We start from the raw sequence: 26,491 nt of genomic DNA, 5'->3' as shown, positions 1-26,491 counted from the left end.
AGAAAATCTTTGTACTGTGCACAGAGTTCGATCGATATATTGCTATTTATATGAAATCACCCCATTTATTTAGAACAGATTACCCCACAGCACCTTCACTACTCTGTGTCTTTTGATTATGAAGCACCATTACTTGGAGTTTTAATGTAATCATTGTATGAAATGTTTCTATATCTCCCCCTTCTTCCAAGCAGCTACATGAAATACTGGCAGCTGTCTGGGATGTTTTATGGGCTTTGTCTTTTCTTTCTCTGATAGACAATAAAACAATTTCCTGCTGTAGTGGAGAAATATTTGGAAAATAGAAAATATTTCATGGTTCTGTGACGCAGTTGAGAGATGGGGAAGGAAACCCCAGTTGCTCAGCTGTGAGGCTGCTGGGGGTCCTATAGAGTGGGCATCAGCGATTGCTTGATATTTCAAGGACTTTCATGGATTTTCCATGTTGTGTATGTGATTGCCACTAGCAGTTACTTATTTTCTTTCTGTGCTGAACAGAAAGGTGGCTTGCGTAATTGCTAAGGTCTCTTAACGACTGTGCAGAATCTGCTTCTCCAGGTCCAGTAATGCATTGAATTTAAGGAGTATTTGGGCTATTTCACAGGTAGCTGTATAATAAGTGGCTGGTTTCTAGTAGCAATAACAAATTTAAATCAATTCCTGTAAAATTTTTAATTTAATGCTGAGTTTCTGTAGGTCAGTTAATGTAACAAATACCCCTAGGAATAAAATTCAGCTTCCTAATTGAAATTTACAAGGGGGAACCATGAACCAAAACTGGGTGGGCAAGCCGAATTTTGTGTCAATGTTCATATCTCAACTTTGCATCTATCTCATTGGCCTTTTTCTAATCAGCAATAATCATGATTATGATTAGGACACTTGAGGCAGTTTGGGTAGTGGCCTTTCTCTCACTTGAGCATGCTTCCGTCTTTCAGAATGACAGTTAAAATCCTTTCGTTCTCAAGTCTAGTAATTGTTGGATCTTATTCCTTATCACTGTTGGATTGAAGGAGCAATCTGTCCCCTAAGACTGTTCCATGTGTTTGGCAAATGCTGTAAATCGTTTGCCAGAACCACAAAACGGCTTTAAAGACCTCCTCCTCCACCATCCCCTCCTGCAGTCTTTTAGTTACAAGTTTGGCATTTTTAGTCACATAGATTTAATATTTTCACAAAATAACTTTGAAAAAGTCTCTTTTCCTATGACATGCAACTTAATTTGCTAAGCAAATCCTATGTCTGCATTAGGAAATTATTTAGGTGTGTTTAATATCTGGGAACATTGTTTACAAGCTTTGTTGTTTAAGAGAAATACTTTCGTGGACAAAAAATAGGTTTCAGCAAGGGAAGGTATGCGAGGAGCTGAAGGGATGTAAGTGTTCAGATCCTTTGGTAATCCCGTGCCCAAACATGCAAACTTCCACTTGATTCTCAATCAGAAATTCTAGTGGAGCTTCATAAGGAAAGTATGATCATAAGAGAAAAATGACTTTGGGTCCTTTTTTCAGCTTGCACCGAGGTGAGCCAGGAAAGGACCAAGCCCCTTATCTTTTCCAGTTGTGCCGCTCTCTTCTTGCTGCTTTTCATTTGGAGTCCAGTGGAGGAGGAGAGCACACAAGGCATCTCAGCCTATTTGAGCTGATGTGAGTCTCTCAGCCAGAGTTGAGGGCTCCTCACCTGGTGAGAAGCAGAGAGCTGATCTCAAAGCCATTGCTGAGAACAGATGTTACTTTGTCAGGGCTGAGTTCACCTCAGGCTGGCCTGGCTCCACATCCATAGTACTGCTACATCCCCAGCAGGTGACAAGCAATAAATCGGGCAGAGAAGAATGATGTGATTTTGAGGGTGGAAGGTTATAGCTCCAATGTATTTTTATCAGGTGTTTTAAAGTAACGATGGGGAATCTGATTTCACTCTGAGCTCCTTTGTGTACTTCACTCTGCAATGAGCTCTTAGCACGTCATTAAAGGACTGCTGGATCCTTCCCACATCTGGCTTCTTCCCCTGGCTCTAACACTTCAGGGTACCAGTGGTGGCAGACTGCGCGGGCTCACAGCAGCAGAGGTAAAGCTCCAATGTGTGGCAATATCAGAGAAGCTCCCCAGGTGCCTCAAAGTGCAGTGACCCAGCAGGACCACTGCCAGACCTTCCCTCACTGCTTGCGCTCTCAAGCAAAGCCTCAATGGTCTGATGATCTGCTGAACAATGCCGGCATTTCATCTAAACTAGTAGGCTAGCCTGTGCTTTTGTGTCTTGTCTGCTCTGATTCCTCTCCAGAAGATACCTGCTGACGAAACAGTCACTTTTTGCATCCTCTTTTTTTTTTTTTTTTTTTTTTGGAAATCCTGTAAAACTGTACAAAAAACTAAATACCTTTGCAGAAAGAGCATGAACTGAGCTACCTGTGGATTGGCGGAAGCCTTTGGTCCACATTTCTGTCTTCCATGCAATAGGTGATGACATATACCGTACCTTTTGGTCTGCACTGGGTCACTACAATGACATCAGCTATTGCTCCCCGCATAATTTATCAATATAATGAAAACTCCTCCATGCACTAATTATCTTGTCCCCTTTGGCCAAAGCATCTAGGATGCAATAAGGATGAAGTCACCCGTGTTCTCTCTGGGCACCTGGTTCATCAAATTTTAGTCGACACTTACTGAATGTCTTTTGGCTTTTGAAACCAAGCAATTGCATCTGCGTTGGAGCCTTGCATTCACAGGTTTCATGTTGCTACAAGAGAGATACCATTCTCCATCAGATTTTGTAAAACTCCCTATTTAGCTCTGTCTTGATGAATGATTAAAAAACTCTTATATTTTGCCAAATAATTTACTATAAAGAAAGATATGTCCAACAAGTTATGCAATTACCATTATTAATCAGCTTGTGTCTTTACAAGATCAAGGGAATCTTATTTTACACTGGAATTTTTAGCTGATGAGCTGGATTCATGCAGTTTCTTTCCCTCCTCTTTAGAGAGGGATGGAGGGGAGTTAATTCCGCCAATGCTTCAAGAGACCAAATATCCCCCATTTATTAATTAATAATATCCATCTGGATTATGTCAAATGATTCCCCCTGTATTTCCATGGATTTTTATCCAAAGAAAAAACATTCTGAGCCCTGTTGTATCAATTTTAAAATCTTTGGAAGCCCGACTGTTCTTTCCTTGTTTCTAGCACCTACTAGTTACAAGACATCAGGAATGCAAGCAGAGGACAGATGATGGGAGGAGGCTGTGTTTGTGAAATCTTCTTTTGATGTGTGGGAACAACCAAAGTAGAGTTCTCAAAAGCCACTACAAGCCAAAAAAAGTCCTCTGACACTGAACATCTCAAGAAGATGAAAACCTTCCTCCCGTTTCCATTGTCCCTGGCCTGAGCTTTTGATCTGACGCAAGAAATGTGGTATGTGTCTGAAGTTTGGAAAGTTTATGCTGGCAAATAGAAAAGGGGGAGGTGGGTTGAGTAAGCTGGGACTGAGCTTCAGGCACATAACACTAATGTCCCTGCTGAAGGCCCTACGCATGAGCGGCCCCACAGTGAAGAGCCAGGCTTTGAGCCACAAGAGAAAAGCAAGCGCCAGATCCTGTACAGAGGTGAGCCCGGCAGCTCTATGGGACTCGGAAGACCCTGGGGTGAGTTTTGCAGGCAATAATCTCTGCCGCTGGCGTTGGCCTGCAAGCTCCTTAGCCAGTGCAGTGCCTCATCCCTCCTGCATTCCCCTCGCCTTCACACGCCATCTCCTACGTCAAGCCCGTCTCCCGCTGCGGTGTTGGCAGGAGACACGGCCCCATTTCAGTTCTTTCCAGCTTTCTGACCCAGTTCATCTGCATCTGAGAGGTGGGGTCTGGAAACCAGAGACAAGCCCTCATGCCGGTGGGACCTCTGTTGCCAGAGGCTCCGGTTCAGCGCGTCCATTTAGGCTCAGATTTGAATTTTTGCTTCCATATGTGCAAAAAGACAAAAGCCTGAGTGTTTTGCTGAGTTGAGGCCGTCCTTCACCTTGTGCAATGCAGCACAAACTGGGCAGGAAAGCCTTCGTGTCTTCTGCAGGGATCTACCCTGCTGACACCGCAGGCAGCAACCACAAGCGCTGTCCTTCAGCTAGTTCTCTGTACCTCCTCTGGTTGGTTGGGTGACTAGCATTACCCATGGCATCGAGACATATTTCATTTATATGGTAGCATTAGAATGTTTTCTGCCTCCGTGCTTCATGGAGGTACAACTTTTACGTTGGAAGTGGTAATAGCAACAGTGGTGGGCACTGCTTGCAATCAGGATTTCCAATCAAACCCACACGTTCTTCTTCACTTGGCGTTATCCCTCTCTCTACCTCAACCTTATTGACTAGAAAATACCAAGACCTTAATACTGAGACTTTAATACATTGCACATTTTGCTAATTTGCTTTCTGGCTGTGAGCCTCTGTGGTATCATTTTCCAGCAGTTTACTCAGAGGGCTAAAACTTTCTTTTTTTGTTTAATGAAAGTGGGAATTCTCTTCGAGTCCCTTGACTACGGCAATGGCAGCCTTAAGAAAAACAGAACGTGACAGAAAATAGATGAATGGCTCCAGTGCTATTGCAGTAATGTGTAAGGACCCCATTCGTGCTATGTGCTGTGCTAGCTTACGAGAGGACACTCCTTGTTGAAAGAACTGCATATAGTTTGAGATTTTGAATGTGACTATCCCTCCTGCTTTCCCTTCTTTAGTTTGGCTCTGTGGATCTCACGGATGTGAGAGCTCTCTTCTTTCTACTTTATTTCTTTTGGGCACTTCTTCAGTCCTAATCATAAAAACTAGAATTTCTCAGCAATTTCAAGTCTGGAGACTTCCTGACTTCTATCATTTTGTGCCCAGGGAAAATAAACTTGTTGCTGTGGTTTGAGCCTTAATGACTGCTAAGTATATATAGTCAATTTATAAAAGAGCATACTGGATTATTCTGTGCATGCCTTTAAATCTTTTACAGCGTTTATCAGCGGAGCGCTCATTTAAAACATGTTTTTTTAATGAAAAGGGATACCATTGCCACTGTTTTGTGTTGATTATGTGGTAACACATTTTTATTATCACCCATAAAAATGATTTGGAGCTGTTCCACTCCAGATGCAACCTTCAGCAGAGCTGCGCTAGTGCCGCTTGCACTGCCCGGGAGGGCCCCGGACCCCTGCAGTTTGCTGGTCTCTGACCGTTGCTGCTATTGATTTAATATCACCTCTTCCCACAGCTGGGCTGCAGCAAAATACTGTCCAGGACAGCCCTTGTCGGTCCCTTCCTCACAGCAGAGCATCCTAACCCTGCCCTGGCTGTAGCCCCTCTAATTTGCCACCTCCGGGATTAGTTTTGCCTCTGTTGCTGAGGACACTTTGGCAACATCCAGGTGTTTTGGTGGGGAAGTGAGAGAATAATATGATAGTATAAAGTGATTCAGAAAAGGTCTTCAATGCAGGCTTGAGTCCCATGTCACTGGGAATTAAGTATGATTTTGGTAAGGCACATGCTTAAGTGTTTGTTGAACTGATAGCGTATTTCCTTGCAAGTCTGACAAATAAATCATTAGGTAGAAGTGCAGAAGTGCAAGAGACAGACTGACCCAATTCCTTCCTTGCCTGGCATCAGAGAAGCCTGTTGAATAAAAGAATTGTGACCTGGTTCCTTTTTGCCTTATTACTCAGAAAGCAAGACTCTGGATCTACGAATAAAGATCCTTGCAATAAAGGAAGAATTTTGCTTGTTTGCAACAGCTGAGGTTCAGTTCCCGTGCACTTAACCTAGCTCCCAGTTTAATTAGTTTCTGATTCACCCCTGTCAGGCCAGTGCATTCTGCAGGAAGTTCATCATTTCTGGCACTGCTGCAATACTGGCTCTCACCATGCCTTGTAATAAATAAGTGATAAACCTTGTAATAATTGCAAGTTAAAAACAAATAAATGGAGCCAAGTCACTCTCATTTATAATTGCAGTGTGACTTCATTATGTAAAGACAACACAGCATGTAAAAGCTGAAACTTCTAGGGATTTAGTGGAAAGTTTGAGCCGTATTCTCTTTTATTTCCCTTATCCCTAAATCAGTATTTGCTTAGGTGGTTTCCAAACAGGAAGAGACAGTGCTGTAACAACCCACAGCGTTGCACTCCTTGAATGATTTTCCCATGTAGCTTTGTGCTCAGAAAGCAGACTCTGCTGGAGGTGCTGGATGCTTGGATCAAAACTCTGGTTCTGGAAACCTCAGCCCTGCTCCTGCCTCCATCCTGCGTCACCCTGGGCAGGCAGCTTTGCCAGGGACTGATCCAGTGCCAGGTGAGCGCCAGGGTTGCTGCTGCATCCCACGCATGGCTGATGCAGGGGCTGCCGACCCTTTGGCTGTCCCTCCAGGAAAGCGGGTGCTGCCCTTGGCCTCTGTTTACTGTCTGTCTGGCAACTGGGGTGAAATCCATTTGCAGCAGAGCACGTGGGCTTGGCTTTCCAGGTCAGCGCTCCCGAGGGGTTAGGCTTTTACAAAAGAAATCTGTAGACTACTTTGTTATGCCACCCTTGCTTTGTGGCTGGGAAGGCAGGGGGATGAAGCATTTAGATTAAAATAGAAATATATGGTTTTTTAAATCCTGATTTTCTGAAAACTTTAATTAAAAATGTCGATTATTAAGTGCAAGAGTTTTCCCTTGGGCTCCACTTTACTGGGGTTTGTCAGTGGGCAGAGTCCACCTGGGTCCTCCATCTCTCTACTTCTTGTGGGTGTTAAGGTTTTTGCAGGCATGTTAAAGACTAGCTTCCAGTTTCATATGGGCCACCAGTGGCTAGGGCAGCGCAGCTTGATGAACAGCAGTCTAAATCATACAGGGCAAATGGGGTCACTTTGCCAAGGAGCTTAGGTTGTAAATGGCCCAAATAGCTCAGGGACACACACTGGGATGTGGATTTGTTTGAAGGTAGTGTGTTTACAAGGTATAGAAACAGTTCTGAGTTTTAATAATATCCTGTTACTTCTAAGTAGAGCTCTTTAAGGAAATTGCTTGCCTTTTTTTATTCGCTCCAAAATTAAACTACTTCAACTCTTTAAAAGGTTCATATTCTCCATCATCTTTAATTTGGTCAGCATTTGTGCTTTGAGTTACAACCAGTCTGTGTCCTGAGGCACCTCAGTTTGCTACCCCGGGCATCCAGGGTACAGCCGTTCACCTTGTACCAGCTCTTAGTAATTTCTGACCTTATGACTCTGGATTTGAACACATCACCTAGCAGTGAAATGCGGTGTCCCCTAAGAGCAGCTCTGGTCCCTAGTTTCATCTTTCTCACTAGGGAGACAATCCCCTGTGAGGCTAAGTCTCTCTGGAAGCAGTGAAGCCCTCTCCAAGGAAGGCGTATGCAGGACCCTCTTGCAACTTAACCCAGCAGCTTCCTACGCTAATTACTGCCGCTTTCCAGAAAACCAACAGCTTTAACACCAAAACCCTGCAGTCTGTGATGCAGTTATTCCCAGCTCCTGCTGACAGGGAGAGGAGTTTCAAGACCTCTTCAGGATTGAGACAGTGTATGAAACTAACCCACTGACCTTGTTTGCCTTCCCCGTGTCCCGTCTAGATCCTTCTGCTTGAGGCTGCAGAGCGAAGCCCACCACTGGAAAACAACCTGCCCATCACTGGGACAACAGCCACATGGTACGACGATTTGTTACCAGATGCCTTTCCTCTGCTGAATCCTGGAACTGTCCTGAGAAAAACAGTGGGATCTGTTGGTAAGCCTAACCTGCTCTTCACCAAATCACCCATTCTACATACACGATTCCCGCAGGGTAACTAAAAAGGAGGCTGTGTCAGTCTGCCATGGTATTGGAGACTGCAGGGGAGAGGGGTTGGAGGGAAACACTGGCAGCTCCTTCCCTCTCTCTGTAAAGAAGAGGGTTAAGATTTTGAGATGGACAATTCCTCTCTTTTTTTGTGGGCACATTAGCTGCTGTGTGTTTGACCCAGCAGGGAGCCGTTGACGGTAGCGGCTGCATGGTGCTGCGTGATGAGTGCAGGGCAGGCAGCCTTGCTGGCACGGGTGGCTCCATGTCTGCGCTTTGCTTTACACCCTCAGCAGGGACACCATAGCTTTGGTTTTTGCAAATGCTCGCTGCAAGATGGGATTGTGCTCAGCAGGAAAGCCACCCTGCGGAGAGGTGTTTTGAGAGCTTTCAGCCTCTCTTTTAGAGTCAGAATTGGCATTATTTAGCTCTAGAGACAGGATTCCCGCACACCAGGGGCTGTTCAGTCTAAAGGTCTAATGCTGCCTCTTGTCCCTCCCTTTCTGTTGAGCTGTGAATGCATAGATGGTTGCACACCAACATGCATGCGGACTCAATGGATGAAGAAGGAATTTAATCTTCTCTGATCCCACCACAAAGCATCCTTTTACCTGCAGCAAGCTGGGCATGATTCCCTCAGGGTCCCTTCCCACTGCCCGGGCAGGGATGAGGGTCACCCCTTTGCAAAGAGAGGGACTTTGGGCTTTTCTCTCCACGCCTCTGCCTCTCCTTGAGTTAAGCCAGCACAGAGCAGGCATGTTCCCGGAAGAAAGCAGCTAAGCTCAGAAACTAACATATTAAGCTCCGTTTTGCCAGCCTTAATGGCCCGTTCTACACTTGATTTCTGTTGGCACAAGCATCTACCGAGAGCTGAATTCTGGTTGTGGGAAAGTTAGATTTCTTTTAACCAAAGTAGGGCCACTATGCCTGCCTGTGTGTTTCACTGTACATGTTTTAAGTCCAAAGACTGTGGATTTTGAGGCCTGGATAGATTGAAACATTCCTGAAGAAGCTCCAGAGAGCCATTGGGATCACAGGAGGACAATTTATAGTCACCTACCAAGCGCTGAATGCAGTGTTTCCCCATCTGGGAGCAGTGCAGGGAGGCAGAGGACTGGGGTGTAGGGGTAATTTTTGGTTTTATTAGGAGGAAAAACTTTCCCATGAATAGCAACATCAGTTGCAGTCTGCGTTATATTTTTTAAATTTACCATAAACACAATGGGCTGTTTTATGATCCCTCTTGTGGCATGAAAAAAAAATACACTTATAAGAAAATCTCCCTCTGAGCCCACTTGGCTAGACAGATCCCCACGCATTGAATTTCCTTGACCTTGGCATTCTCATTTCAAGATCCCCGTTCTCTGCTTCCAAAGCCCTGTCTGTCAGTTGTTTTGCTTGCTCCCAGAGCAGTTCTTTAGTTCCTTATCCTCTATAGAGCCTACTTTACTTTTTTACTTTTTTCTTCTTTTTTTGCCCTTTTTTTTTTTTTTTTATCCGAGCAGTTTATTATGGCAGCCCTTCATGACTGTAGCAGACTTGGAGCAACCAACATAGACCAGATGTCGTCCATGTTTATAATTTGACAGGATGCCACAACATGGAGGGAGGTTCACTAACAATATGTTCTGCAAAGTATTTTCAGAACCACAGTGATGGCTGCCAGGAACTGAATTAAAGCAGTTTCCCCCAGTGTCCATTATATGCTCATTCTGCCTTCTCCATGTCATTTATTTTTGCTGTCACAGTATCTCTGCACCTGCACTTCATTGTACAAAAGTCAATCTAGCAAAAGTGCTGACGACTCTGTCCCTTCCGCTCAAAGTCCTCCTCTCTTGGAGGCTCCGTACACAATAATCTCCTCTCACTCAGCAAGAGCAGTGAATGCCGCTCCCCCAGGCAGTGATGCAAACCAGAATGGATCTCCTGTAGTGCTCGCATCAGGCTGACTCCATGGTCCAGCACCCTCCACCCCTGCAGTAAATCCAGGAGGTGGCTAGTGGTCACCTCCAAAACACAGGTGATGTTATCTGAGTTTTATGTGAGTCTGTCTTGTCAGCCAGACTTCCAGGCTGTGCGTTACAGCCTGCCTGCGTGCTACCAGGTGCAGTCCTTCCTCACAGTTACCCTTTATTTTTCTAGCTTTGATTTCTTTAACCTAGTGTGGAATAACAACTCTAGAGTAGTAACTGGGAATCAGGCGTGCACTGGACCGTTTCAGGTCAGGACAGTGTATTTCAGCGATTAGAAGTAATCGGTTAAGTTGCTTATTGACATGTGTTTGCATGCTCAAGCCCCTACCCGAGCTCTGTGGGCTTCAAACGCTTGCTTTGCTACGGAGCTGTGGGGATGTTTCATGGATCTGGGTCCACATTTGGCTTCCTTCCCTGCACGCACCAGTTTCTATCTACAATTCAAAGCCAGCCAAAAAAACAGCACTGTGAACTTTGGTGAAATGTAGGGAATTTCACGCAGTTGTTTTAGGATGGTGGGGGACTGCCCATTTTGCATGATTTCAATGCTGTACTGTGACTCATTGCTGAAAGCTGGCCCCAGGGTCGCTTACAGAGATTGCAGACCTCAGGAGATCTTTCAACAAGCATGATATTAGCACAGGTGGAAGTCAAACCTGAGTGTCCTGTGTGGTTTGGGGTTGTGGAGAGCTAAGCTTCTGTCCCTCCCATCCCCTTCTCCAGAAGTTTTTGTGAAATATTGCCTACTTTGCCCTGCTTCTAGTTTTTCAGCCAAAGCAAATCCAAATCCTAGCTTGCGTGCCACCAAGTTTCTCAACCGGATGGACTAAAGGCAGAACATTGGTGCCTAACAGAAAGATGGCTGATACGGACTAGATGCTGTGAATGGTGGGAATGTTTCTGCATGACCTTATAGCTCTGGGTTGGCTGACACCTCTCCAGGCTGAAGTCCAGGAAAACATGCTACCGTTTATTAGGGTAGTTATTTCTTCTGTGAGTGACAGGCCTGAGAATAGACAATCATTTAAAAGCAATCAGAGCTGTTGAGACAGCTGCACTGCTGGCCTTTCTGATCAGCTTGTTAATCAACAGGATACATTTTACTGAGTATTAAGAAAATATATATACTCTGGCTGAGCCAGTTGGCAGCAAGAGACCTAATTTTTCATATCTGTTTCCTTTATTTTTTTTTTTTCACCCTGACCCTCTTAACTAGAGCCTAAAGGACACAGAGGTGCAGAGGAGCAGCTAATACCACAGGGTAAGTCAATGGTTCCTGCTATTTCCTCTTTCAAAGCACAAAATATTGCAGTGCCCAGTACATATGTTCCAAAAAGCACAAGGGTCCTGTGGTCAGGAGTTCTCAGTGATTCGGAGCCTCACAGAGAGGCTGGGTTTTTTCTTTGGGTTTTATCTGATCATGGGCTGCTCTGGTTAGAGGTGCAATGCCAGCTTTATCGTCTTTGAGACATTCAGTTCCCCCAGCACACAAAGGACGGAAAGTGCTGCCCGATGGAGAGGCAGTTCACTGGAGGACACATGGCTAGAGCGAGCAGGATGTGTGCTGAGTGATGGGAGAAAACGCTGTTGTTATCTTACTGGTATTGCCTGCCAGGGGCACGAGAGCTGCTGGTGATGTTCTGGGCTTCGTTTTGCTGAGCTCCATACAAACAGAGAATACCTGCTCCTGTACAGAGAAAACCTGGGGGAAGGAAAGGGAACAGATGGTGTGTTGCAGGTTAATGACAGGGCCAGGAAGAAAATCCAGCTCTCTGCACATCTGATTTGGTCTCCAGCAGTACAATACTCACCCTCTGCCTTTTTTCTTTTTCCCCCTCGTGGCTTTTTCTTTCATATTTTTGGAGGATAAATACTCGCCATGGGCTGCAGCTCTCTGAAAGCAATGCCACTGCAGAAGAGCTGATTTATGCCAGCTGAAGATTTGGCCTATTCATTTCCTTCCCCCTTCTTCCCTGAATCCTTCCCTCTTTCCTCTGCCTTTTGCACTTGTCTCTTTTATGCTGGTAATACCATTTGTCACCAGTATGAGCATTTGCCTGACGCATTACTCAGTGCTGCTTCTCCTAGTCTTTCCTTTAGTGCTTTCTACCTTCAGGGAAGTAAGTGCCAGTTTCTTTAAAGCTCTACTGCAGCAGCGTGATTGAGGATGCTAGCAGCAAATGATTGCTCTTGGTCTGCAGAAGTTCACGGGATTGAGTTATAAAGGTTGAACTGAAGGACTGAGGCTGATTTATACAAGCGAGGAAATGTTTTGACCCACACTCAGCAGCACAGTGTGCTGTGCTTGCAAAACAGTGCTTCTGCTGTTCTTCCCTGTGTGCTGGAAAGAATTTGCTGCAGTAAAGTTTCAGGCGTGTTGGGGGGTTTTGATAGGGGGGAGAAGCTGTTTGCAATGCTGTGAACAAAGGCTCTTGCTCTCTTAAATGGGCTCCTGATCATCTGCCTGAGCTTGCCAAGTACTGCATCCACTGTCAGGTGAGATCCATTAAAGGAGCCCCTCTATTCATAGAAAAGTCTGCAGTGCGTGTCCTCCGGGTAAGCAGATTGATCCAGATTAAAACCTTACCTTAATTCCTTGTTCAATACTCAAATTAAATCAGATCTTTACTGATGACTTAAATAAAACAAAAATACAGGCACACACACTCACACAAAGCCTTTCAAAAAAATCTCATTTCTTTAGTCTGCCAGTTTCACCATGGATTAGAGGTGGATACATTTCATTTTTGTAAGAAAAACTAACTTGGACATCTCTCCAGAATGGTAAAAAAAGAAGAGAGGAAGGGGAATCTTTGGATGAATGTCTGCGGGGACAAGGTTTTGTGCCCCAGGTGGGCTGTCCCACACCTAGAGTGGGAACTGGATCCAAACGTGGGAGCTGCAAACCCTGTGAGCCTTGTTTTTTATTATGTAGCCCTGTTCCCTTTGGTACCAGCTGTGGAGGTGTTAGCTGGCCAGTTCCTTTTTCCCTTCTCTCCCTCTATTCCCATCATTCTTCCCTACATGCAGCAGGTTCTCCTGGCACTGCTCTTGGAGCATCCAGTACCTCTTCTGATGCCAGGGGAGGGGAAGAACACTGCTTCAGAGTTTATCGAAACTTAACTTGCCCTCTACTGGTTATGGCCATACTTAATAGACAGGCTAAAACTTGAAATCTGAGTGCACTGAACTCTGGACTCAAGAAAGATCTTCCTCTGGCTTTGTAGCTTGCATCTGCCACTACTTTCAAATACTCAAAGCCTTTTGGTAGCCCAGAAACCAGGAACCTCTGACTCTTTTGGCTCTGACAGTTAATGCCTTTATTGTAACTGTTAACCACTTAATCCGAGTAGACAGACTAACTCACACACCTCTCTAAGGTATTAAAGGCTGCACTGATGTTTGCACAGTATTTAAGTGTATCTTTCCAAAGCAGCTACTATTTTTGTGAGCCAAAGATGCACAGCATTTTTCTGAAAAACACTATAAAATTGCCAAGTGTTGTTAGTATTTTGATAGTCTAAAGAAAACAACATTAAGATTTTATTTAGCGTCATCAGAAATAGTCACTGTCAGATTACAAATGCTGCCTGCAACTTTCATAGGCTTACTGGGGGTCTGAGTGGACTTGCCAAGAAGCATCCCGCTGGGCTGTAATTATTGTGTTACTGGTATTTCCAGATGGGTTTGCTCAGCACCCTATTCATTGATATAAATTAGTAACATGCAGTTACTTCAAAAGTGTGGGTGCATTAATTTCAGTTTGGGATGAAAAATGCTTGTGCACAGCATGGTACACTTGTTCGATGAATGAAAACAGGAGAAAACAGGGAAACATCTTTGATGCCAAATCTCTGGGTGGTATGTATAGATCAGCCAGAGCAAGTGCGAGACAGGGTTTGATTTGCTTTTGTAAATATATTTTGTGTATTTTGATACATTGGGACTACCATGGAGCTGACACAAGTGTCTGGATGCAGCTAGCGAAGGAGTGTTTGAGGCACCAGCCAAATCCTGCCCAGAGCCATTCAGACCTTGGGGACAGTGGGGGCTCAGTTTAGCTGTGACCAGCACATCTCAGCTGGAGGTGCACATCCTGCTGATATTTTGGGGTGGGCCTTGTGCGTGGGGACATGCTTGTTTATTTAAAGATTGGAGGAAGAAGAGGAGAAGCAAGGTCCAGTCTGGCTCTTCTGCCCTATATACCAGCCAGCTCTTGCCACCAGTACCACCCTGTCTGTGCAAAGCTGTACTTCTCCCCCTTGCATCTTTGAGTCCCTCTCCTCTGGTTTCGAGGTTGCTAAAGACCTTCTGACCTCAGCAGTGTCTTAACCTCCAACTAATTTCCTTTCTGAATGTTTTCAGGGCTGCCAGGACAGGTTGGTCCTCCAGGACCAGTCGGACCAACTGGTCTTCCAGGACCACCAGGGCCAAAAGGAGAGAAGGGACAACCCGGCGAGAGGGGCCCAGCAGGGCCACCAGGTAAGTCCTGGAGGAGGGCAGTGCTACCAGGATAGGAGAGATTTCAGTTTATACAAATTATCTCTGACAACAGATCATAAAAGGCTGGACATACAAGGTGCTGAGCATCTTCAGTTGGCATTGAATCCATTCAGCGAGTCCCCTGGGCACGGAAACCAGCCAGCAGCTCTCAGAGCAGGCAACCACCTGCACGAGCAATGACAGTCCCTGGGATTTCCTGTGGAGCTGGAGAGAGCTTGTCCAGAAAGCTGCAGAGCAGGATCATGTTTCCCCATCCTGCTCAGGAGCTGTAAAAAACAGTCTCTGATGTGTCAGCCTTTGGAGAAGAGCATTCCCTGTTTAACCCTCTCGCTGTGCGCCTGTTTTAACTTCCTTTTTTCTCCACCATTTGTGTCAAGCTGTCAGATGTCAGGATGTCAAACGAATGATGTTTTTGTATGTTAAGGGAAAAGGTTATGAGGCCATTCTTTCAGAGTATAGTCCATTCCTGAGCTAGGAGACTTTCTTCATCCCCAAAATGTTCCTAAATCTTTTGATGAAGGCGATACTACACAATAGGTGCCAGACCTCAGGCTCTGTGCTTGCTATGTGTGTCTAAAAGGCTGTGCCTTGTAAATCCGAGCTCAGGAAAGATCTGAAACTCGGAGCATGCCTTAAATGTGAGAGTGGCCCTGAATACTTTTTGGCATTTTCTGGCAACCTGTCAATGGCTAAAGTCTGGCCGAGGATGTGTCTGCCTTTTGGTTTCTCAGTTTGCCACAAGAGCCTTCCAGCTCCACAGGAAGCGGAATCGGTCTGCTGCTGGACTGCCTGGATTTCCATTGTTCTTTCTGTGCTGTCCTGGCAGTAACGTGACATATGGGTGTATGTGGAGGGGAACAGAAAGAATGGTGCTTGATTTCACACCCTGCTGCCTTCAGTTTCTTGCTCAGCCTCAGGGAGGGGGGAGATTTTACTCTTTCAGGAATTAAGCTTCGCAGCACCTTTGAGCCAAGTAAGGCTATCTGCGCTGCAGAGGAAGATAGTAAAGGCACATAATGGAAAATTGGGAAGCTGTTCCTATTTCTCCCCCTGCCTCCTAATTCCCACAATTACAGTTCAGGACAGAAATCCTTTGTTGTCTTACTGCCTTTTTACATGGTAGCATCATTAGCACATCTTCAAATGCACTAACACATCCTCTCTTGCCTCCACACAGGGCTGTTGGGACCTCAAGGACCAAGAGGACTTCCAGGAGAAACCGGGATCCCAGGTCCCCCAGGTCCTCCAGGGCCACCAGCCACCCCAAGCCTTCCTCTTACCTTCCAACAAGGGGTTCTCTACTCACTCCAGCCTACAGCTGAAAAAGAAAGTAAGTTTCCTCCTCGGTTCCCATTTTTTTCTCATACATCAGCAGAGTAGGCAGGCACAGAGCAGCTCAGGTCTTCCTGCAGTCTCCCAGCCAGGCTCTGCCAGGGCCCTGCCTTCCCTGGGAGCAGCTAGACAATCTGCCTCCATTGTGTGGGTCTCCTGGAAGACAGAATTTCAAGATGAAACATGTAAGACTTAGAAGCTAGAGCGGTTCACCTTGCCAAAATGAGGAATTAAGTCACTGTTCTTCCAAAACCATCAGTGGGAAGGGGTTGGGGGATTTATGGTTGTTCCCTGTGCCTGGTTTTCTGGGTTCATCATAGCTTTGAGGAGGCAACTTGGTGTCCTTTAAGCTTCCATCATGAGTAGCTGCTGAGAAGAGGGTCTCTAGTGAGATGACAGAGCTCAGGTAGCATCACATGAGAGAGAAGTGGGTGGAGAAATATAGCAGTCTGGCTGATTAGGTGCTGGTGGAACAAAACTGCCTGTTGAGAGACCTCGTGGTGCCGCTGTTGCCATCTGACAGTGCTCAGGGTTGCTCAGAAATGAGCACCAAAGGTTTGCAACTCTGAAATTATATAACATAACAAGGACATCTGTTAAATGCGTCTGTTTTCCTGCCCCCGCAGATGCATCTTCCACCTGCGTTTCTGGTGCATCAACATTATCCCACATCCACGCAAAGCACAGAATTATGGACTTGAATGCCCAGACCAAGGCAGTGATTTATCCCTTCCTTATAACTGGAGGGCCAGTGTTTCTTTGAGCCTATGGTGATTTAAAAATACATTTATTTGATTTGTGCTGTCTGTGGCAAGAAAAGGCTTTCTAGGAAAGGCACATTATACATTTTTTATCTGAGTGCTCTCAAATTTGGGCTTGATTCTTCCAGTCCAGTCTTGGCCTGACTGGCATCTAAAGCAGAGCTCAGCTGTTATCTCCACTTGGCTTGTAAACCCCTGGAGCCCCAGCTCTGTTGGGTCTCCCATCTCCACTCCTCCAGACTTCAGCTGTGCCTCTTCCCCAGCTCTTCTGCTCACATACAGCTTCAAAGCTCAGTTGCATTAGTTACCGCCAAGGATCAGTAAGTGTCCCTGTGTCTGATAGTTTTCTAGATTTCTCCTTTCCCTTCACTCCGCTCTCCAGACTCCTCTTCCCAAAAGTGAACAGATGTCTTTTTAGTTTGGGAACAATTTTAACAGCTCAATTTCATATTGAGTTATGTAGAGCGTACGGGAAGGATGAAATTAATTGTGGTTCAATACTAAGATTTTCAGAAAAATGTAGACCGAGCTGCTGCATTCACAAGCCTTTTAACACTGAAGTTTTGCATTATAGTCACCTCGCTGCCTTACAGGATCACACCAAATGGTGCCATTCCACATTCAGCCTTTTATTCCAAAGGATCCTTAAGGATGGTTTGGGTACTGCTGCTGCCCCCTTCCTCCAACTAGCCTTTAAATTAAACTCTTTCTTCCAAAGTAGTGGATAAATTAAATTTAAAAGTATACAAAGGCATTGCTTACATGGCCTTACTGGCTGATCTGTGAGAAGGGTGAACTCTGTATTGTCCCAAAATGGGAAATGGATAAATGAGTGGATAAATATCTGTATTAACTCTGCCAGTACTGGGCAGCAACAGGTTCCCACGTGGACTTGAGTACCGTGAGTAAATGGTGACTGTCACATCTCTGGGGCAGCCCTGTACTTCTCCCCCATATCTGTGGTGTATTTCCTGGTTTGCAGAAAGAGTAGCCCAAAACTTTTTGACAACTTTTCTCGTTTTAAAATTTTTTCTTATTACAAATCTCACTGCAAGTGTAAGTTATCTATGTGATAAAGTTACAGCAATATCGAGACCATTTTCTTACAAAACTTACCATTTTGCTTATGTGTTGGCTGATTTTGTCTGCCAGAGGTTGGTGGAAGGCTGATCCTCTACAACCAATAAAACTTAGCCTTGTAAATTCTGGGTAGATTTTTTTTTTATTTATTTATTTTGAATGGACCACATCTGAAAACTATAAATGCAAGATTCCAGCTGCTGACAGCAGAGGGAAGCATATTCCTGGTAATGAGCATGTGCACCCACAAAGATGGGAGAAAGCTGTATCAGATTATTATTAGTAGTACAGTGTTTGGTTCCGCCTGAACGTGGTTAATGCATGTGCCTTTATTAATCGCAACAAGTTCTTGTTGGCAATGTTTATCAGCAGGCAGAAGCCAAAAACGGGTAGACAAATATTTTCTCACAGTTTCACTGTGCTGTGGTAAAGAAATTGGTCCCAGTTGTCTCCCTCCAGATCAGGTAGCAGAAAGAAATTAAGACAGAATTACTTCATTTCCATCTTGTCTCAACAAATCAAGCCTATAATGGGGGAATTTATCCCTTAGAAACATTAGACATAGGCCAGAAGCTAAACTGCCATACCCCACTGCTGAGGTTACTACTACAAGGATCGCTTGCTTTCTCTGCCACTTAAAAATGAGTGGATCAGGTACGCGGTCTGGAGTCAGCTCAGTCCGCTTTCTCATGCTAAAGCTAAGACATTTTTTAGGGAAAAGAGAAAAGAATGCAACTTTCACTCTGTTGAGGGCTGTTTTCTTTCATCTCAAAGATTTCAGTTTGCAAAGGACACATGAGAGAAGGTGAACCTATTTTGCAGGGAGAGCAAGGGGAAACTGAGGCACAGCAGGCTTGCCTGTGCGCTCAGCACATCACTGGTGAAGAAGAGTGTAGAACAGAGATTTGTGAAGTGACATCCCAGCGCCTGCTGCCATGCATAGCAATTCCTGAGGAAGGGAGAACAGAGAGGGACGCAAAGGGGAAAGAGAGGAAGAAGGGAATGGCATTTGATTTAGAAAACCATACCAATTGCTTTCAGGGCTGGTTATGCCCGTGTCTCTGAGAGGCCTTGCCAGTCTGGCTGGGCAAGTTTCACTGCCTCATTCAGGGCATTTCTGTGCTGTTTCAGGTTTCCGCTTTGCAGGATGTTTGTGCTCTCTTCCAGAGAACATGGGTGCTCATATCTGCTCAGGTCAGACTGGTTGTGCTCTTCTTCTTGGCTTGGCTAGGAGTCGGAAAGCTCCTGGAGCAAATTGTGCATCAAGGTTTTCTCAAATGGGGCAGACAGTTGTCTACCTTCTGCTTTGGTATATCCAGAAGCACTGAAACAAAATCCAGCCCTTGAGCCCACCAGAGCCTGGGTCAGCACAGGGGATGGCTGAGAAGGGAAGATTCCTGCTACCATTTGTTGCTGGAGCTGTTCTGTGGCTGCTATACCAACCTCCAGCTGCAGCTGAGGAAGGAGCCACTCTGGATTTCCTGCATGTCCATGCTCCTATGCTGCCAAGACCAAATCTGGAGCTACTGAGCTCAAGGGCTGTTGAGCAGAGCTCTCTTCTGTGTCACAGTTATGGAATCGCCTTTCATAAATAACTTTGAGTCAAATGTCAGGATAGGTGAATTTGTGGGAGTGAATCTGTCATCATAATAATGTACCATTTAGCTGGAACGTTTTGTAACCCAAATCTTTATCCCTGGTTTATCTCCAGCAGTAATTAAATCCTGGTTGTTTGCAGCCCATCCTCTCCCCCTCTTAGTGGATATGCATTTGATTTTGTTGACCACTTGTTCTTCAAAAACAAAAGGCTCTGCAATTGTTAATGCCTTCACTGCTGTTCAATGCTCATTTCCCAATTTCATCTTACTCCCAAGCTGTGATGGATTTTGACATGGTCAAATAAAACTCACATTAATTGGATTACACACTTCACTTGGGTACCTTTCCTTCTGAACATGAAAACAGTCTCAGTTGTTTTGTTTCAGGGCTGTGGAGAAGGGAAGATGGAAGGGGTTGGAAACAATAGTCAAAGAAATACCTGTTTGCATTCAGGCTTTAGGCATGAGATTTGGTTCTCAGAGGAATCTGGGTTAGATCTTGTGCTGTGCTGCTGCCAGGAAGGCATTGCAGTGATATACTGTCATCTTTGGCAGTTAAAGAGATTTCACAGTTTTCCCTAGGAACTGCTTTCAAACAACTAGCTTGAAAGTCCTCTCTATCATTGCCAACGCTCCAGAAGTTGAAAAGGCTTCATAATGTATCTGCTAACATTTCTGGAGATTTCACCTTACGTCCTTCAGGCTGGACTCTGCAGAGTAAACAAACACCCTTCTGATCTGCCTGGTGTCACTTGATATTTACAGCAATAAAGCAGTGAGACATTTTCAGTCTTTTACACCTACAACAAATTCCTCTGAATTCTACTATGATGAGTTAAAGCGATGGGTGAAAGGAAACATGAGTAAGTTTGAGGTTACAGGCATTATTCCTGCACGGTGGCCTCCAGCTAATGGAAAAATGTGGACTTTCAAAGGGTTTACTATCCCAGTGACCAGGAGCCAACATCTTCATCCAGGTTAAATGCAACAGGAAATATGCAGTTGGTCCTATAGGACTGGTCAGGATCATGGATTTCAAATCTCAGCAGCATCAGGACACAGGGGTTCCCTTCCCTGCTTTGTGATCTTGTGTCTTGGTCAGTCATGGAATTTTTTCCCCTAGGTTTTCAAAACTGTCAAATAGCATCATGGGATGCTCAGATGAAAGGTTCTGCCATACAGCTACCCCCCCAGACTACTAGTATCCTACAGTACAGGTCCATAGGGGAATAGGGTTGTTGAGTATGGTTTTGGAATTGCAAAAAATAATAAGGGTTTCTTTTTTATATGTAGTTCTGTTTTTTCTATTCAGTCACCAGCTGAAGTAGTAAGCCTATTGGTTCAAGTATGAGGGAAGATGGGGGCAGCTACAGGCTGCTGATTTTTATTCCTAACAGGAGAGGACGGAGAAAGATGTGCAAAAGCACAAAATTCCTTCAATTCCTGCTGATGCCTTTCCCCTCCCTGCTCCGCTCTCATTTCCATCCATTTCCTAGAACTCAGTGGACCTGCCCAAGCTGGCCAGTTGAACACCTAAAGTAATCCTAAACGGCAAGTGAGTTTCCTGAGTATGTGGAGGGGGCAGAGCACACCCGCTCACCAAGCTTTCCTGCATGCTCAGACCTCAGGATATCTCCCACCACCACCTTCATGGCAGGGTGACCTTGCTGGGTTGGTGGGGATATGCCAGACTGTCGGACTGGCTCGGCAGTTCACTGATGCTGGACGGGAGGGATCCAAGTTTGATTTCTCAGGTAGCCAGAAGCCAGATGTGTCTTAGAGAGGGGAATTTTTGGCTTAGTTATTGCTGTACAGTGCAGAGTTACTCTTAATCTACTTTGGCATTCAAAGGATTATATAGGTGTGCAGGAACACCCAATTTTTTGTCAGAAAGGGCAACTTTTCTGGTGTTATCAGAGGTGGTATGAGCAGCTCTGGAGGTCTGGGAGATGCAGCCTGTGGCCTTAGAGAGCAAAGGGCATTTTCTCCAAGAGCCCAAATTTTGCGTCCTGAAGCACTGCCTGCCCTTGGCCAGCAACAGGCGCCAAAGGATTTTGGAGAGAAATCCTGCCTACTGGGACTGGGCAGCTCTGGCTGCAGGGACACTAATTGCTCTGCTCTTTAACACAGATGGAGAACCCCAACTGGCCTCCACCGTCATAGACACCATCATGGCTGGCCTGCCAGGACCACGAGGAGCCCCAGGCCCTGTTGGACCACCAGGTAGTAAACTCAGTTGAGCTACAAACCTGTAATGATGGGGAAGATGAGCAAAAGAAATTTCTGATGGAGACTGGAGTCGTCTGTGGGATGCTGGCAGGGAAAGCAAGTGGTCCTCATTGGAAGGGCAGTAGAGCAGTGGGTCCAGGAGTGGGAAGGGTGGCAAGAAGTAGCCAGGTTTCTTTTCTGTTGATAGTGGCAGATTGTTTTATACTCTTGGCAGGACACATCTTGAGAAGGGAATAAATAAAGACTGTCTTTAAGAATGGGTTGTCCCATGAATTCCTTTATGAGAGCAGAGTTGTTCTCACCACTGCTGCAATCCTGTCCTGTTGCTGTAGAGCAGGATCTGGCCAGCTGATCTGTATGCAGACTTTGGAGCTGGTTTGAGCTATTCCAGATTTTCAATAGTATAACCGAAATCAGAATCTGGGATGAAAATTCAGTGGCAAGTCATGTTTTCCTCTGTGCTGATGGGTGGCTTAAATGATAGTATTCCTGCAAACATCAGCACTTCCCTGTATGATGCATATTTAGAAGTGAACTCCCATTAGCTGCAGAAAAGGCTTTTCCTTTCATTGTGAGGGCCTTTCATTTATCCTTCAATTCCTTTATTCTTTGACTTAAGCGTTTGTATGGTGCATTAATGATTGAGGCTGATTCAGCTGTACTTTGTGTATAATGTCCACATTGTTTCATCTCAAGGGTTGTGACAACTAAAGCAGAGAGGAGTATTGCTAAGCTCAGACTAAGCAAATATCCTGTCTCCCATTTGCAGGTATAATTTAACAGCTATTGTGGAGATATAATTACTTTTCCAAAAGGAATGAATCTCTTAAGTGACTGTGTAAAACAAGTTGACCTGTTTAGACAGTGTTTAACTCCTCCTGGAAGCAGGTTCTTCTGTGGTACAGACTTTAAAAGAATTTATTGCCACCGGAGAGAGCAAAGAACAAGAGAGCGCTTTGCTTTGCTGCAGTCAGCCTTTCATGCTGGCTACATCCAAACCCTGTCTCCTTCATGTTCATCATCAACTTTCTAACACTAGAGAGACAGACCATGGACTTCCCCTGCCACCTATGAGACTCTGTTTCAGAAACAGCAACTGTAGTGTCTTGCTCTGATGTAGCTGTTCTGTGGATCTAGTTTAAGTTTTCTCAAAAGTTGTCATTTTAAACAATGGAAATGCATCATGTTACCAACATCCTTCCTGCCCATTTTCACCTTTTTTTTCCTCCCAGAGTTCTAACATCTTCCCTGGGACATAGGGATATATTATATCAGGATGTGGGTATCCAATAATCCAGTATGTGATGAAGCACTTATGCTGTAGTCCTGTGATCGACGAACGGCTCTTACGTTTTGAGAGACTAAGCAGAACAATGAAAGGAAGTGCGTGTGTTTGGAATTTAGGGTCCTTCCATTTAGTCTCCTTAAAATTGTCTCAAATGATGATTCCCACCAGGGCCACCAGGCGCATCAGGACCCAAAGGGCCACCAGGACCTATTGGAGTCCCCGGATCACAAGTAAGGGGCTTTGTGCTTTGGGGCTGAGGGGCAGAGTCGGGGTTAGGTGTGAAACATCTCCTCATTGCACAAAGAGGGCGAGTACTTCATAAGTCTTAGGTCTCGTGTTTTGTTCTCCATGACATTCTCTGATTTTAATACCTTTTTTTCATTCTGAATTGTGTTGAGAGGTTGAAATGGTTGTGCTTTCCAGATTTTCCCCTAATGATAACAATACATCTTGCTGTTGCTGTGTCAAAACACTTCACTGTGGCCTGAGTTGATGCAAAGGACCTGACATGGGCTTTACTAACACAGTGATAGAAAAATACTACATTTCCTGTGGCGCACATAAAAAGAACAAAAAGGCATCAATGGGAATTCACCAATTCACCAAAGTGAATTTGTTAAGCCTACTTTTTCAGAAATAGCACTTTCTATTCAAGAAAAATGTCATAGATTCCCATCAGTTTGATTATTTATCGATACAAAAATTTTGGAGGGGGGAGATAATAATGGAGTGTGATAAACTCAAAAGAATTTATGGTAAAAGAAGGGCAAAGTGCTCACATGGAAAAATCTGGTTAAATGGAAAGAAGCAAAGTCATGATGAATAGTGAATTGCCCAACTACTCAAAACTGTGGTTGGCTGATACAAAGGGACTCCAGTTTCCGGAAGAGTATTACTTAATGTGGATGTAAACCAGTAACATCAACTATTTCAAAGGAATCTAGCATGACTAAAGAGATAAAAGTGACTGAAGAGCACAGAGAGAGAGAAAGGTTAAGTAACTTAGCAGAAGGATGTAACTTAGATCCTGATAAGAAGAGGTTTGAAATTGCTAGAAATAGAGAAAGGAGATTTTTACTATGTATTTATTAATCACTTTGAAGAAGCAACGGACAACAGGTTAGTGAAAGTTTGCCAGTGTAGCAGAATCGTTTCAATTAGTGAATGCTCTGGAGAACAATGAGGAACTCCAGATAGATATGAACACAGTGGGAAATTTGGCAGCAAAATGACAGAGGCAGTTTAACATCATTAAATATAAGGTAATTCACAATTCATAAATAGGTTCTGTAGTAGAATCTGGCTTTTTCACATGCAGCACACATTATAAATCTTTTGTTTTTTACAACAGATTTGTGGAATTCAGTGTTCTTGAGCATCCCCATGTAATCAGACACTGAAAGTCACTGTTGAGAGCTGTGAAGAGCAAATGATGCTTATGGACACTTAAGCTTTGTTCATGCTGCATGTTTGACACAGGGCCAAGTCTGGTTTGTGCCCTACCTTGTTTGGCAGCCCTAGTTAACCTCCTAAACCAGGCCTGAGTTTCTGAATCTTTTGTGGGCCCAGAGGAGACGTAGCTAAGCTGGAGGCCAGGTCACTGTGCAGCTTGGTGGGGAGCTGGTGGGGCTGACTGCAGGCAAGGAGCAACGTGTTAATGGTGAGCGCTGCTGCCTCCCAGCCGAAACTGTGAGTGCTCCTCCTTTAGACCCTTACAACACTTACGTCCAAACTTAACCAGATGTTGAAGCCCCTCACAGCTATGCCTAGAAACCCCATTTCTCTGGGTGCTGAGGTGGGGGTTTCTGGGGGCTGTTGTTAAACAGGTTGGCTTAAATCACCAGTGGTCTGGAGCAGAGAAGTCGTCTCGTTTGCTGCAGTCTCCAAGGCGATGTGCAAGTCATTTGAGGTGGAAAAAAGCATCTTGCATATGGTCATGGGGAGCTGACACGCTGCACAGAAACAAACAATATTCTTCTCTCCCTGTCTGGTTTATAGCTGTGGCTTCGCTGGGTGGATAAGTTAAGAATTTGGATTGATTTCTACAAAGCAGTTCAATTAGTAGAAATCAGGAGACTATGCCCTTCTTATCCGTTGGTGACTGTTTTATAGATTTATTCAACCCAGGGAGCAAAATTATTAGTAGAGATTGAGCTTAATTTGAAAATTGTTTATTAGGGTGAGTGAATAGCTTCAAAATAATTTCCACTGCACAATCCAATTAATTTCCAGGTATGTATGCTTACTCATGCCACCCACTGAGGCAATTACGAAGAGGGGGAAAGTAGTGGGGATTTTTAAGCTAACCATACTATCTGTGTATTAATTTCTTCTTGGTAACTGAGAACAAGAACTATCCTGTCATACTAGCCCCTTAAAATGTTACATCAGTAGCCTGCAGTGCATTAAACGACCCAAATAGAGGGACATGGAGAAACTATGGGGCTCAGGATATCTGCAAACAGAGCTTCCATTGTTGTTGCTTGAGGGTAAAAGAGAATCCAGCCCAATTGCTTAATGGGCGTATGAGGTTTTCGGGAGTTGAGGATCACTGGGAAATGTATTCACTACACCTACACAAAGGAGGCACAGTAGATATTAATTCCTTCTTGTTCTGCATCTCTTCTAGGGCTTACCGGGCTCTCCAGGACAACCTGGGCCAAAAGGCTCCAAAGGAGACCGAGGAGAGAGAGTAAGGTTTTACATACACAGAGAGATTCCCAGCAACATCTGGGGTGATGCCTCAGAAATTGTATACAGCATAGGTCTTTCAAATTCTGTGAGACTACAGCCATGAACAATTTTAAATGTAGAGTTTCTAGGTCTTCTGCAAGAACCAAGATGAGGGTTTACTGTACAGATAAAAGGGTTGAATTGCTTGCAAAGTCTGGTGTTCCCTAAAGAGATTCAGGTAGCAAATACATGGTATATACAGACTTGTGAAGACCAACTTTCTTCTGCCAACCAAAGCTCTTTAGCATGGAGTATTTTGAGTGGTCTAACTGAACTCTTCTTTCCGTGGCAATAAGGCAGTAAAAGCTCATCAGACTTTTCCTGAACCAAAGCCATTCCCCAGGTCAAATGATGTTCTTAATATATTTGGAATGCTTAAATCATGTTCTTAATATGTGTGTGTGTGTGCTATACCTCCACCCTTGATGGGTTGTCCAGTGGTAATAACTAAGCATAGAAAGAAGGGCTGTTTGGGTATTATTTCCAAACTGTTGAAGTTTAGGAAATACCAGAGAAAAATCTAACAAGGATATAAACGTGTCAGATTCCCTGTCCAGCATTCAAGCACCAGGAAGAGTTTCAAAGTGGTATTTGGGCCTTCAGCTGCTTCTGTTCAGCTTACTCTCCAAAAGGCCATGGTCTTTGAAATCTCCTCTGAGAGACACTAGGAGCACAAAATCAATTGAGAATGTACGACGTGGCGGAGGATCATTCAGCAGTTAGATCTGCAAACTGTAGAAGTGGGCACAGATGGACTGTGGACAATCACTAAAACCCTAGTGTGGAGCAAAGTCAAAGAAAGGAAGAAAGATAAAGAGAAAAATATTGGCTGGTACCTCTAAAATAACGGATGTCTGCAGTGGTGGCTGCGTTGTCACAGCCTTATGCCACAGCCGTAGGAAACCAGTTCCCTTTTCTTCCAAGTGCCACTTTTACCATCACATGGAGGTGAACGTGGAGGTCACCACCTGTAAATGGGTGGCTGTAGATGACGTCCTTCCTCCATATGGCAGCATCTCCTCTTCTTCATTTCTGCTCACTCTTCCAGTCCAAAAGACAGAGGGATGTCTGAAAGAGCTAAGACAGACAAATGCAAATCGGTTAACTCCAGTTTGATGACTTCCCAAATTCATGAGAATAACCAGCAACAGACTTAAACTATATTCCTCTGTCCAGACTGTGTGCAAGGAGAG

The 26,491-nt window shown here is 44.7% G+C and overlaps 1 protein-coding gene across 7 annotated transcripts in view; it reads left to right on the top strand.

Moving 5' to 3' along the window:
* COL26A1 (collagen type XXVI alpha 1 chain) overlaps positions 1–26,491 on the top strand; it is a 195,846-nt gene that overhangs the window by 156,203 nt on the left and 13,152 nt on the right. For all 7 annotated transcript variants that reach the window (XM_054847523.1, XM_054847524.1, XM_054847519.1 and 4 more), the window contains 7 exons: positions 7,597–7,750; positions 10,991–11,035; positions 14,140–14,256; positions 15,455–15,607; positions 21,179–21,271; positions 22,734–22,795; positions 25,195–25,257. In XM_054847523.1, coding sequence (XP_054703498.1) covers positions 7,597–7,750; positions 10,991–11,035; positions 14,140–14,256; positions 15,455–15,607; positions 21,179–21,271; positions 22,734–22,795; positions 25,195–25,257 — 687 coding nt within the window. The remainder of the gene's footprint in view (positions 1–7,596; positions 7,751–10,990; positions 11,036–14,139; positions 14,257–15,454; positions 15,608–21,178; positions 21,272–22,733; positions 22,796–25,194; positions 25,258–26,491) is intronic.

The sequence above is a fragment of the Grus americana genome, chromosome 19 (genome assembly GCF_028858705.1).
Source record: "Grus americana isolate bGruAme1 chromosome 19, bGruAme1.mat, whole genome shotgun sequence".
Taxonomy (NCBI): domain Eukaryota; kingdom Metazoa; phylum Chordata; class Aves; order Gruiformes; family Gruidae; genus Grus; species Grus americana.
The sequence above is the reverse complement of the archived record's forward strand: the minus strand, read 5'-3'. Positions and strand labels throughout refer to the sequence as shown.